A 14,853-nucleotide genomic window follows, 5' to 3' on the forward strand; every position below is an offset into this window, starting at 1 on the left:
CACATTACATTGAGTGTTGAGAATTTTACAATCAACAGCAGTGGATCTCATCTTAATGCTACACCGACTCTCGCCTGTCTCACTGTGCAAATGCTACTGCTACTGCAACACAACCCATTCTCTCCAAATGAGCTTTCTTCTTTTTCATCTATTTGTCATATTTGTCTTGTTCAGCTTCAATGTCTCAGTTCATTTTAAGCATTCCCTATCCTCTAGACGAGCAGAAGCACTATTGAGGACACCAGGAAGAACAGTACAACAAAAGGCTTTATGATGGCTGGGAAATTAGCTCTTTTGATAGGCTGACAAACACTGAATGGGCCCTTCAGACGTCATCTCACAAACCATATGATTATTCACAGACTGATTAGGACAAAAAGCAACAGACAAAGTTTTAGCGAGATGGTGGATTTGCATGGATATGAATGTAACATCCCTATGACCGTTCCGGAAGCCGGAAGGTATAATTTTGGTGAGAAAAAGATGCTATTAGAGGCTGTCAGCTATCTGAAAGGGAATATGGGATGCCAGAATGTGTATGTGTGTGCACCACATCTAAGCTTAATTTATTAACTTTTTATTTAACCTGACACTTTTTTTCATTTAAAGAGTGCTCTGCTCACCACCAGCTAAATGCTGTTGTGACACAAGCCATTATCACAATGAATGATGTGCAGGCTGTGATCTGTATTGACGTCTCAAACTAACCTCCTGACTCCTGGTTTGTCTTTTGTTTTAAATCCAAGCAATGAGAAACGTTGAACTATGGCACGCTGGAAAAATGCGTCACTCATACAGTATAATAAACAGTAGGGGTGACCCCAAGTAGTCGTCTATTCGACAATTCGATCATATGTAACCGGTTAGACTAACAATCTCACAGTCGCACAATTTGATAATGAAACAAGGATCATTCTGTTCCGGCTATATGGGGATGCTGAATTTTTTATTTGTACATTGAATTGCCTATTGTGGCCTATTTTATATTATGATTAAAAATGTGTGTGTTGTGGAAAAAATATGTAAGGCAATGTCGCACATGAGAATATCGATCAATGGACGAGAGAAACAAAATGATTGGATTATTAGTCTCAAAAAGGCAAGATTCGGCCATCAGATTCGACTATAATATACAGTATAGGGGGATGAGAAACGGCAGTGCAGGATGGTGTTTTGGGTTGCTATGGCTAAAACAACGCCTCCTCTCTTTCCTCTCTCCTTCCTGTGTTTAGTTTATGCCCTATCATTATTGTAGCTAATCAGTTTAATTTGGGCAGTGAAGCTGACGTGTTGATGAGGATGGAAAGGTGCTGGATGATCCCCCTGGGCCACTATTGATGGCTCCCCATCACACGCACCACTAAGTGGGGAACCAGATAGACAGCTGGGATACACACTCTGGCACCTCCAGATGCTACCACTGTGTGCTCGTGTCTGTCTGTGTGTATACTGTGTATATCTAATCTGTTTATGTATGGTGAGCACAACTCCCACTCCTTCTCCTAACTAGCCCTTTGCTTCACTGGCTTTCAAAAAGCTTTTCTCAAGAAATAAACAACTTCTCTCAGCAGTTTTTCTGAACATTTTGAACATATACCTGGCGGTGCTTTTGTGTCCACGCAGTCAGGTAAATCTGTATTGTGTTTTTTTTGCATTCATCAGATAAAGCTTCCAAAATGCTTGGTGGCAACAGTGGTGGAAAATAACTATACATTTACTCCATACTTAGGCACAATTTTGAGTATATTTATTTTAATTACAGGAGAATGTCAGCTAATGTCAAAGATTTCGACCTGGTCCTTTAACTATACCCAAAAGTTTATAAAATACTTTAAATCAGCTCGACCTCAACCTGCTACCTTAAAATACTGCTCATAGTACATTGTATACAATGCCAATGCATAATAGGTATCCACTAATAATAATAGGCCTGTATACATATAGTTCTTATAGTATTTATTTCATGCATAAGAGATACAAATATGTTTCCCATCCCTACTACTAACTCTGCTAAACTGAGATGTTACATTAGTAGATACACACTTAGGTTACGACATGCGTCATTGTGTATTCTAGGTTGCAGGCTGGCTGTACGCGTTTAGGAGCTGCTGCCTTCCTACAAGCATGACTGTGCTCATTTATTGATGTCCTCCTCTTTGTAAACGCTTTCTGTCTGACTGACCACAATGACTGTGTTGGTATGATTGGACGCCGTGTAGTTACACTGGCAATGGAAATCCGAGGGATAAAGACATCTCCCTTAATTTTGACATCATTGGATTTATGCAGTCATTGTTTCCCTCTGCTCATCGTTAGCTTGAATATCTCATTCTCTATTTGCAAATGATTATATTCTGCCAGCCTAGACTCTGCAGATTGTTTGACCCTTTCTCATCTTTGTTTTCATCTTCTCTTTCCATCAGATCTCGTTTGGAGAATCTGTTTGATTTTGTTATTTACTGACTGTACCTTCCTCCCTCTATCAGGCTGTAGCAGTCTATCTTTCCCTGTGAATTTGGATTTTAGAGCATAAGAGGTACTGCTGCAGTAATCATTACAAAGGCAAAAAACCTCGCTCTGCTCGCTGCAGTGGTTCTGTGTCTACTCAGACAAGACATATATTTGTCCCTTCTGTCCTCCTCTCTCTCTCTCTCTCTCGCTCGCTCTCTATCTCTCTCTCCCTCTCTCTCTTGTTCTGTTTCCACTGGAGAAGATCCCTTCTCATCCGTGCGTGCCATGGGGGGCCACATTTCATTTGATAACTCAAATTAAACAGAGTTTGTGACAGTTAGAAACAGCAACCGTGTGACTGTTTGGGGATGTAACATGCTTAATAATTGGGAAATTAAATGCTTGAAGAGGCTGTACTGGGACAGGCAGCCTCCAGCTAATTTAATCTCTTATTCAGCTCCCCGGGATTGGTGATTGCAAGCCGCCTTGGCTCAGCTCTGCACAAGCAGCAGCCCTATTACCCATTAGCCCAACTATAGCAGATTACAAGATCAAATCAGCCCTAAACCCTGTTAACACAACTTTCAGGCTCAGAAGTAGATAAAGCATTCTGCAATGGCTGCAATAACCAATTATATGGAAATTAAAGAACAATATGGGCTGTAGGCAAGGTATATCATTTTAATTTAAATTTTTTCTTGACCTCTTGGTCTGTTTCGGGGCTAAAAGAAAATAGAATTGTTGTTATGAGTGTCAGATGTGCAGTTAGGTCAGGTTGATGATACAGCACTTTTATACTTCTGGTTTGGATTAAAAAATATGGGCTGAGCTGTGTATCTTGCACATAGAGGTAGATCTGATCATGTGAGTCAATAGAGTTGTTGCCTAAAGTACAGTATTTTGAGTAGGAGTTCAGTAAGACAGGGATTGTTGATAACTCTATTTTGTTTCAGGCTTTTGGTTCCTTGGAATATATACTGTATTTGTTTAGGATGGAGAGTTATTTTTCTAAAAACAAGAGTAAGAGTGCCACTAGGCTGAATTAAGAAAAATCAACTTAATCAAAGTCTTGAAATGGTGGAGGTGCAATTTCTGCTAAACAGACCTGAGGACTAAATGAGTGACCTGTTTTGATGGACTTTCGGTGACTTATTAGTGATATGGCTGGAGTGGCATGACGTCAGTTGTAGTGTGTTGCAGTAAGCTCATCAGGGACAGACTGACATGTAGGCTGAGACATACAGCTTTAGGAGGAGTTTGTTTTTTAAAGCCCAGGAGGATTAATAATAGTCTGCCTGGGCTAAATGAAGCTGGACCTACTGATAGACCACTTTGCATTACCTTACATTTTAACCCCATGAGCAAACCAGTACAGTGCATGGGGACTGCTATTGTGGCTTTTATGGTGATCCATTGGAATTTGAATCATTGTCCAGATTTGTCCGGATATAAAAATACTTTTATGTCTTTTCTTATTAATTTATAAATTTTTTCTTTACAAGATGATATAAAATTGTGTGTCTTACACTTCTAATTCATGTGACATGTGCATGTTTCTGTCCAGGTCTGGACTTCCATGAGGACCTGCATCGCATTGGAGCAAAGGAGGGTCTGAAAGGCCGCAAGCTTCATAAAGCCATGGAGAGCTATGCGTGGAACATCACCGTCCTTAAGGTAAAATGGGCTTAACCGCACTTGGCATGTGGTCCTCGCTAAGCACAGCATTATTTTGGATGGGCTATAAGCAGCTGAATAAGCCATCCTGAACCCCGCTACTGAGATTAAAACTACACGGTAGTGTCTTAAGAAAGCTCTCTGGGCTAATTGTGTTTGCCTACTCTTTAATCCCTAAATCTCTTAATTAATTACTGTTAATACAAAGTACTGTTTTATTCATTTGCTGATGTAACTATATATTGTGACGTGATAGGAGTGTAAACACTTTTGCACAAACATACTTTGTCCTAACATTTCCTCATAAGGGTGCATTCAGCCCCCTGGACATGCCTTGAAGATGATGCTCAGCGAAAAGCATTCTTGTCCGTGCCTGCCCCATGACACGGGGAGATAAGATGGCCTCTTTTCATTGCCTCTATGCACATCGGTGGTGATACCAGCGCTGATAAAAGCCCAAACATGCTGGTCAGACTGTGCTCAGCAAAGTGGACCTGTTTTTTCTAAATAAAGACAGAGCAGCCCGGATATTTTTATCTCATCTCATCAGCCTGAGATGATTTAGTACCGTGTGAAGACGCTCCCTTGGCTGTATATTTTCTGCTTGAGTGTCAGGTTAGGTTCATGTTTGATGGCTTCATTCTTCTAATCCTTTTCATGTCTGCCTTTGCGAGATAGGGAGACAGTAAAGATTACGGCTGAACTTGCAAATATTTAATTTCAGAGATACATCTGTCAATTTATAACTGTTACATTGTTTGGTGTAATAAAATTTCAGAAAATAATGGTAAATAATCATTTGCAATTTCAGATATACCCGACTAACCCGTCCATGTCTAAAATTATTTTATTTGCAATATTATTAAATGGCAAGTGCTCAAATTTAAGATTAGGCAATAGCGAGAGTAAATCAGAATTAGAGTATAAAGTATTTGGGTTTTCTTTTTTTTTCTTGCACTAATACAACAGCAGTACGTGCAACAGCCAGATTGAGCTTAATTAAGCTTCATTGCACTCTGTAGAATTGATCAAATGCATGTGGCCTAAGTAGCATAACAGATGGACGGCAAGAATGTAATCCCTTCCCTCACCCGCGCTCGCAATATACCCCCAATCACCAATAAACTCCCCCAACTCCTCCCATTTCTGCCTTGTCTCTCCAAACGCACACTTCGCTCTTTTTCTGTATCCACAACCTCAACATAAAGGCATCTTGACGTGCACATAATACCTCCACTTACTCCTCCGATTCTTCAGTTGTAATCTGTGTGTGATACTGAACATTTGGTGAGAGCCTGGTGCCTGTTTACCAAAGCTGGCATGCCTCTGAGCCAAGTTATTTCACCTTGTCAGCCTTTCCAGATCCTCAGTCAGCCTGGAAGCACACGCTGGTAGAAATATGGTTGGGGAAGCTGCAAGGAAGTTACAGAGGAAGGACGTGTCTGGTTCCCAAACTCCCTCTCCACATTTACTTTGACATTTACCGTCAGATCCGAGCTGTCATGGTGAATGAGGGCTTTTACCCATTCCCGCTGTACCAGTGACAACCACCATGTCATTCTTTGTGCCTTCCTATCCAAAGAAAAAGGCTAAATCAGAGAGACGGATAGAGAGGCTTTGAAGCGTGAAGCATAGTTATGCCCTTTTTAGGCAAAATTGCAGGCTCCATGTTGCGTTTGGATGTCTCCCAAATCACTCGCCATTGTAGTTTTCTACTGTAATCAACTGTGTAGAGCTCTGGGCCTAGTGTAGCAGTGCAGCACCTTTCCTTTCCTCATTCTGCTTTGCCTGCCTCGTGGCATTAAGAACTTTATCCCTTTGACCGTTTACACATCGGTGTGGGTCAGAGCGGGTCAGCGCGTGCCTCTTAACAGGGATGTTAACGTAACGAGCTGTCACAGCGGGTCAGACCAAGTCCAGAGTCAAGTGTGGTGGGGAGGGAGGGGGAAATACGCAGATTCACAAATAAGAAGGCCAACTGCTTTCAACTTGTGATTGAACAGATGTTTGGAGAGACAGTGGTGGGGTACGGAATGTGCTGGGGTGGTTGCAAGGCCGAGACGCCTGAAGGGAAGAGTCAAGGATTTTTAAAAACTGTAGTAGAAGAGAGAGTTATTATCAGAGCATGTGGTCACAGTTCTTTTTTCTATATTTTGTTTTTGGCCTGTTCTAATAATACGAGTACCTCTCACACACAGAAATAAAACGCCTGCGGAGAAGGCTCCAAATTTCCATGGTGGCAGCGGCCCAGAGCGACTTGATAGTGCTGTAAAGCAGGCTGCCTGGCCGTACCACTTCCTCCACATATGGCAGGGATTCATTTCTCCCCAAAAAAGAGCAGGGACTGTAGTATAACATTATCACCATATGACAGCACAGTTCACCAGCTGAGAGGAGCACTGGGAAGTGCTGGCAGGCATCCAAATGCCTTCATTCGGTGGCATTAGACTGCCCCCTTCTGTATTGTATTAGTTAATGCACTTATAAAGGAAATATACAGTATGTCTTTAATCGCCCCCTCCCCTTATTCCATCTTTATTTGTGTTACCTGCTATTTTTGCCATCTTCAATCCTAATAGGGATATGTATTCTTGACAAAAGTCGTTTCTCCTTCTGTATCCTTTACTATTCAATTCAATGGGGGCTTTATTGACATGGAAAACGAGAGTTAATATTGCCAAAGCAATTTGGCAATACAAAAAATAAATTCAAGTAAAATAAATTAATATTTAAAAAAAAAAGTACAAACAGGAGCATATGGAATTTGCTATTATAAATATTTACAGATATTGGAAATTGCAAATGCAAAGGTATGACTATAAACTTCACAAACAGAGTGAGGGGAGGAGGAGGGTTTTTTCTGCAATACAAACATAATTACAAAAGCCGGAAATATAACCTAAACAAAATGGCATTTTTTTGTTTTTCTTCAGGGCCAGGCGGACCTGCTGAAGCACGCCAAGAGCGAGGCCCTGGACACTCTGCGTCAGATCCACTGTGCCGCTCAGTCCTGTGGGCTCAGTAAGAATGGAGCCGCTTCCCCCCAGCTCCAGCACCCTGCTCTCCACCAGCAGCAGCAGCAGCAGCCACAGCAAAAGACCCACCCACACACACACCAACACACACACCCACACACACAACCTCCACAACCCCCACAACTGCACCAGTCCCAATCCCAGACCCAAGCACCACCTCAGTCTTACCTCCATCCCTTACCCCAGCAGCAACACCCCCAGTTACCAGCTCAAACTGTTGCCAAACCCCCGGCCTATACTCAACCCCCACCCATAACCCAGCTCCAGAGCCAGAGCCAGCAGCAGAGGGCAGCAGCAGCAGGAGCTCTGGACGCCACTACGGAGAATGAGACGGTCAGCGACGAACCCTGCGTGGCGTCGTGCTGACCGGCAGCCTGTGCCCACAGAGAATCCCACCCAAAGAGAGACAGAGACGCGGGCCACATAGACACACAGAGGCAGGAGGCAGGTAACCAAAGGGAAAGGGAGGAAATGGCCGAGAGAGTTCAAGTGATGACTGTAATGAGAACGACCCGTAAGGTTAGAAGTGAGACACGAGTGTAGAGTATGAGAAGGTTTTGAGTTTGACGAGGTGTAAACCACAGAGAGACCTCACACTTCATATCACGCGTTTGTCCAAACAGGATTGAAAACTGTTAAGACGTTCATGCATCCACTCAGGCTTTATTTAATTAATCTCGATAAATCGTTGAGAGTGATCGCTCATTTACAATGATGTCGAGAGTACAGTACATCAGAATTACATCATTTCAAAAAGAAAGTCGGTCATTAAAAACAATGAATCCATTTCAATAAAATAAAAATAAATAGGATAAGAGCAAGAGTCTGGTACACAAGTAAGACAATGTTTATTGTGCTCTGTCGTGGATCAGGAAAATAATCTTCCGTCTAAACCAGGAAGTGTAGGTCTCTTTTTGTTTTCTCTCCTTGTGAAAAGCCAAAAGGGTAACAGCTGATGACTAACTTCAGGTACTTGTCTCTGCATAGAAAATGGGATCAGTGAGTTCGATTTCTACCCCGTCTCCCTCTCTCTCTCTCTCTCTCTCTGGGCTGTGCTAGTTGCAGTACATGCCCATCCACTATGTACTCTAGCTCTGTGGGTACAGGCTTTATCTCACATTTGGCATCTTTATGCCTCGCGTTTTGCCTTTTTAATTGACCCGAGACTCCTCGTTATGTCTTTTGAGCTTTTTCTTTTTCTTCACATCCTCACACTCTTTTTTTTTCCATTTTAGACATAGAGCAAAGTTTCATTTCATTTCATTCAGTTTTCATTTTAAGTGCAAAAAAGTAGTGCAGCTCGACTAGGCAAAGTCACATTTGACAATTTTTAGCACAAACCAGGGGGCCGTAGAGCTAACATAGGAAACCAAACCGCAGCTGCTCATGTGTTCAGTCACTTTTGATGCTCTTCTCGCTTGGTCAACCTCCATCAAGTCCCCTGCCCTGCACATCTCCAGCGTCATTCTTTCAGGGATTTCGGTCCTTTCAGCATTCCTCGACGCTCCCCACAGGGTCTCCTGCCCTCCTCCCCAGGGACTGTGTGTGGTGTGACGTTACGTGACTTGGTGTTTTTTTGGTCCCCAGGGCAAAGCTAATAGCCCACATCCGTGAGGGGGGCGGAGCTTCACCAGCCAATCACAACTGGAAATATCTGACCCTGCCTGTTTAGAGGTCGAAAGGTCAAGCGGAAAATGGTACTGCTGTCAGTGATAATAACACAATATAAAGTGAATATAGATGTAAAGTGTGTGTAAAGTGTACGAGAAAAAAGGAACATATATTGCTAAAGAAAAGTGATTGCAGACACAGGCGTTAATGATCGATATTATACTAATTGTCGTTAGTTCTATTGATATTCTGATTCTTTTTTTTTAACATTACTTCCACGTATTACAGTGATTTGACAGCTGTTGTTCAGTGGTGCAGATCAGGACTACCAGTGCATGTGGGAACGGAAATGAGGGAATTACGGTTTAGCACTATAACACCAGGGTCAACCAATAACTTGACATGTGTTTCACTGCAAAGTGAAGTGTGGATTCTGTAAGAGCTCCTCTTAAGTGGCCCATTAAAACTGGCTTCATTGTTCATCTCGTCTCCTCTCGTTCATTCCTTTTGAAATGTCTTAAATAAGCATTCGTGCAAATGGGTTTTAACGGTATTGGACAATGTTTCAATCAGTACCTTGACTGATATTTTTGCTGAAAACGTTTTAAATTTTGGTGGTTCAGAAAATGACGGGAAGTGAAATGATTTGGATTTGAAGAGCCATCTGTTACGGTTGGACAGGGAGGACACAGGCGCGGAGACAGTACCAGTTTAAGAAGGTTTATTGAACAAGAATCAGCTGGGGGTTGGGTCGGGATCCAGGGGGAAATCCAACTGTCCTGGGAGGGTTCCAGGGAGAGCGCACCGGAGAATGTCCAGGGGCTTGGGCGAGAGCAAACCAGTGCAGGCGGGCAGAGGAGTCCGGGGGGGAAGTGCTCGCTGGTGCAGGTTGGAGCCGATGGGGGGAGTCAGACCGGGAGAGCTGTGGCAGGAAAAACAACAAAAATGAGTACGAGGCAAAACATGCAAACGGAGCTGCAACAGGTAGGTAAAGAGAAATAGAGCTACTGACTGTGTGAACTGAAACTAGAATCTGGCAGTATCTGGAAGGTCGGGCCGGGTATATGAAGGGCGGTAGATTGGTGATTGCTGGCAGCTGTGAGTGCTTGAACTGACTCCCACACACCTGCTCCAACCCTGCAATAAACCAGACAAGCAGAAAGGGCAAAAAAAAAAAAACAGAGGCAAAGCGGCCCAGGCAGGATCATGACACCATCGCTATCTCTTAGGAGCATTTTGAAAGCCTCTTTCACTGCGAATCAAAAGCAATCGATAAAGCTTCAGAATACTTTGGTGACTTCCTTTGATGCACTGTAACACACTGCTCATTCTGTTGATCTAAAATTATTTTCTTATCCATTAACAAGAAGTAGGCCGTTCATTGTCATAAAAAATTAAAAACAATATAAAAGTTAGGCAATTTAATTTCTCCTGTTTTGTTGATTTAGGAGATTATCCCTATACACACACCTGTCCCTGATGTGTCTGTAGGCACCTTTTGTACGAGTGAATAAAGCCCATAGAACCTCATCAGCATGAATTTGCAATGAGCTTGTTATTATAACTGAGAAAAAGGTATCCAGGCTTGTTCTACATTCATTTCATAGAACATATTAGCTAATTGACTTATGTCCTTCACCACTCGTTATAATGGAATGTCATTATACACCTTTGGCATCCGGACACAAAGAAATACCTGCACTTCGTCAAAAGGCCAGACAAGTGCCTAGGAGATGATCTGCCAAAGGTTCCTAATGAATGACAGTGAGCTTTAGTCAACCCTATTAATGAGAAAGGTCCGGAAAAACGAAAAATTGTGTGGTTAGTCTTGTTGACGTCAAGATGACGTGTGGATATCAACAAACAATATAAAAGACTTGTGTTCTCCCCCTGAGGAGATAATAAGATCAGACGCGTCCCCTTCACAGAAGACAGAAGATGTCTAGGTCGCCCACCAACTTCCACAAAGGGATTGACACGTCTAACAGGGTAAGATGGCTTAAGTTTGAAGTTTTGCTTGAAAATATGTGTGCAATTTGTTTGACATTGCATATTCAAGTTGTGAAAGCGTGGTTAGTAATTAATCAGTTTGTTTGCTGCTACGTCTGTCTACTTCTGTGTACATCTTTCTGTTGGCCTCATGAAAACCACTGACTTACATATTTTTGGGAAAACAAAAATAGTTTTTGAGGAAATTGTTTAGTCAATCATATACAATTGTTGGATTGTTATGAATATTTACAGTGGAGTGTTTTCTCCCTCACATTGTTTCACCTGGTCACAGAGATCCAAAGAAGCAGTTTCACATGGTAAAATCACAGTTTATGAGTTGCATTTATGAACAACTGTAGGACTCAAGGGATTCTTCTCTCTTTGTTTAGAGGATCGATATTTATTTAAAAAAGACACATACATGCATAGTAATTTACCTTTCACCCATTGTAATTTTTATTTTATATGACTCATTGCGTCTAAAGATGGTTTGCTAATAAGCCTGTGTTATATGTGCATCTACTGTATGTCCTTATATATCTGTATCAATAAAAATAAACAAATAAAACAATTTGTCTAGGATTTTAGAAAGATTGCTGAGCCATGGCCATGGCTATGCCAATAGAAAGCATTTTCAATCATATGAACTTTACAAAATAGAGTGCATTCTTTTGGATTGGGATTGCTTTCTTCGTTTAATACGTATATCTTTTAGAATTTGAGTTTGAGCATGTACATGTCGGTATGACATTTTAGTTTGCAGTGATTCATTTCATTTACGCGTTGGATAAATCATTGTACTCAGCACTATTATCATAACAGTTGGCCATTGTGATACTGATGTATCCTTGACTAAAGGTAAGGGTTTTATTATGTACAGTATATATAGAAAATATGTCTGCATCATTGTAATAACATTAATACATTTCTTTGAGTCACTTTTTGTAGCTTTTCAGGTCTACAGATAGCAAGCATCCTTGTATAATGTCAATACTCTTTATTTGTCCAGCAGAAAGTCCTGGGGCTGGTTTTGATGTTGCTACTGTCCCAGCTGGCCTGCGATGCTCACAGGATGCCCGAGTGCTGCAGACAACCGTCTCGTTCCTGTCCCCTCTACATGCTGCTGTGTCGGGGCCCAGGCAGTAGGATATCGGGCGGTGAGTTCACGGGCGATACCGCTGCAGGTATCCTCACTCTGGGCAAACGGGCTGAAGAGGAGGACCGCCTACAGAACCGACTGCGTCAACTCCTCCACGGCTCTAGGAACCAAGCAGCAGGGATTCTGACTATGGGGAAGAGGACTGAAGAGCAGAACAATGACTGGACCAAGCTAAATACCTCATAGTAGGCTATAAGCACACTGGGACTTTGTTGAAAATCTATAGATAGAAAAATCACACACATTTTGCGAGTGTTATGTTACACAAGAAAGCGTATTCTTTGCTCATGTTAGAAACAATTTTTGTGATTTTCTTTGCACTGTGCCTTTTTTAAATGTTATTTGCATTTGCATTTGCCTGTCAGATAACATAAGAACGATGTGTAATATTGTACATACATAGAAACTGCCCTGTGGTGTAATAAAAAATATGAAGCTGATGGTTTCTTAAATCATTCTCAGGAGGGTTGTCTAGTTTTAGTGCTAGATATTTCTTACATTCGGTTTAAAGAAAGTGCTCAAAATCTGTCAGCTATACATCAAATCATTGAAAGATTTGACAAAGTGCAAAAAAAGGGTTATGATTTATTTTTGCTGAACGGAGGGTTATCTGATTTTTTTGGGGAAAAAAGGGAGTGTCTAGGTTTTTTATGCACTAGGTTTTATCATGATTTGTTGCTCTCATGTCTCTTCCTGCAGCCACCAACTCACACTGTTCAGGTTTCTCACAGCTCCTGCTATCTTCAAACCTTCCACCAGATGCCCTCATCATCAGCTTTTGAAAACCCTTCCTACCCTATATCTTCTCACCTGCTTCACATTTCACTCATCGGCCACACACCGTATACACTGGGACTTTCTCTAATGTTCCTTGTTGTTATTTTATTCTAGTAAGATCTACTGAAAAAAAGACTGAATAGTTACATCAAAATAGTGCAAAAACAAAATGCCCTTTGCATGTGCCATTGACTAACAATACTGTTTACCAAATGCAGAGAACAACTGTCACGGACGTTCTTTTTCACTTCGCTTTACTTCAATAAATCAATCAAACAATCTCTTTTTCAGATCTCAAATAGGTCCAAAAATATTACATTACATTACAGTAAAATATACATTGACATCAAGACAGCTGAAATCTTACATACGGACTGCACTTCAGCTAAGAAAATAATGGCTATACAAAAACAAATTGGACATACATGTTGCACCATACACGTGACACTTACATGTGGCACTTTGTAGTTTGGCTTATTTGAAGCAAAGGTACTTACGAGATTCTTGCTGTTCTGAGTTTGTACCTTCATGGCACATTGGAAGTTGCTTTGGATAAAAGTGTCAGCTAAATGACATGTAATCATATAATACAAACAATATACATCAGCCCTTTAACAGGCTCTCATGCCAGTTATTTCGGTGTGCGGGTGAGTATCGAAAGCCGCTCTGGACTTGTTAGAGCTTCAAGTATGACTCATCCAAACAACACAATTATATTTAACATGCCTTAGTGCCCCTATATTTAAATTATTGTGCCATTAATTAGTTAGTTAGTAGAATCTAAATGTCAGTTTTGATAAACAGTGGACATGGATATCTACAACAAGTAAGAATTAAACATACAACTAAAATTACACCCAGTTATTTTTTCTTGTCTCTTAGGAACCCATCCCAGTGTGGGAATGAAAAGACGATCACAAGAAGTGAGACAGGTAGTGATAAGGCTTGATACAGATGATAGCCAATTCAAAAGGATGCCTTGTGCGTGGTTTGCAAGAATAGATATAAAACATTTCTGCCATCACTTCTGTTTGCCCTGACTAACGTGTGCGCACAACTTCTTAACACTCCCATATGGTTTTGTTTTGGCAGGGTTTTATGCATACTTTAAGGCTTATGTTCTATGTCTTTCAGAAAGTGTGTGTGTGTGTGTGTGTGTGTGTGTGTGTGTGTGTGTGTGTGTGTTGATGTCAACGGTAGGCTGGTACAACCTTCAAACTGCTCACCAGCATTACGCTCAGCAGTGTCATTGAGCCAGTGCTTGGAAAGTGCTGCACTTAATTCCCCTGGCACCTGACCTCCATATACATCTATGGAAATAATCTTCAGACACCAAAGATGTATAAACATTGTATTTTCCATGTATCCCCAGCAACCAATATATACTTACAAAATACATTCTGAGGATCTCTTTATTTCCACACACACACACACACACACACACACACACACACACACACACACACACACACACACACACACACACACACACACACACACACAGACAAACAAACATGCACTTTCTTTGTTATATCTGCTGGGGAGAGCAACAGTGTACAAAGGCATAGTATACAGTTTTACATCAATCAATGTCTCAAATGCCATGATTACAGGGTCCGTTACTGGCATCAGTCACCAGTGAATGCCTGGGAATTTATCTATTCACTTAGATGAATTAGGAAGGAGTGCTTCATTCATCAGTATACATTTAGAAAAAGTAATAATAGAACTGTATTGAATAAAAAATAATTGATAATCTGTTGGGTGGCTGGCATAGTTCAAATATTAACCAGGCATTTGCTGGTGGACCACACACACTCTTTCTATACAATCAATTTATGATCAGCTGAACAGCATCCTTCCCCTCCCAATTAGGAGTTTCAGAAAAGACGCAGAGGTGAAGACATTGAATAAGACCGAAGACAGTGAATTTCTAATAGCTTACCTGTGAAAGGAACAGGGAGGAGGATGCAGGGATTGTATGAGAAAAAGAGAAGATGAAAAAAGATAATTAATGAGTACACAGTGTGTGAATAATGGGGGATGGTTCAGGCTTGTGTGTGAGTGCATGTGAACGAGACACAGGGAGAAAGAGAGAGAGAGAGAGAGAGAGAGAGAGAGAGAGAGAGAGAGCGAAGCAGGGGTCTCTGAGAT

General features: G+C 41.4%; 1 protein-coding gene across 1 annotated transcript in view; it reads left to right on the plus strand.

The window, feature by feature from the left end:
• LOC307263343 (inactive phospholipase C-like protein 2) overlaps positions 1 to 9,224 on the plus strand; it is a 62,106-nt gene extending 52,882 nt beyond the window's left edge. Inside the window, exons 5-6 of the mRNA XM_080044482.1 lie at positions 4,016 to 4,125; positions 7,059 to 9,224. Of these exons, the coding sequence (XP_079900608.1) occupies positions 4,016 to 4,125; positions 7,059 to 7,526 (578 nt within the window). The 3' untranslated portion in view covers positions 7,527 to 9,224. The remainder of the gene's footprint in view (positions 1 to 4,015; positions 4,126 to 7,058) is intronic.
• The last annotated feature ends 5,629 nt before the right edge of the window (positions 9,225 to 14,853 follow it).

Source organism: Ammodytes marinus, assembly GCF_949987685.1.
Source record: "Ammodytes marinus genome assembly, chromosome: 16".
Taxonomy (NCBI): Eukaryota; Metazoa; Chordata; class Actinopteri; order Uranoscopiformes; family Ammodytidae; genus Ammodytes; species Ammodytes marinus.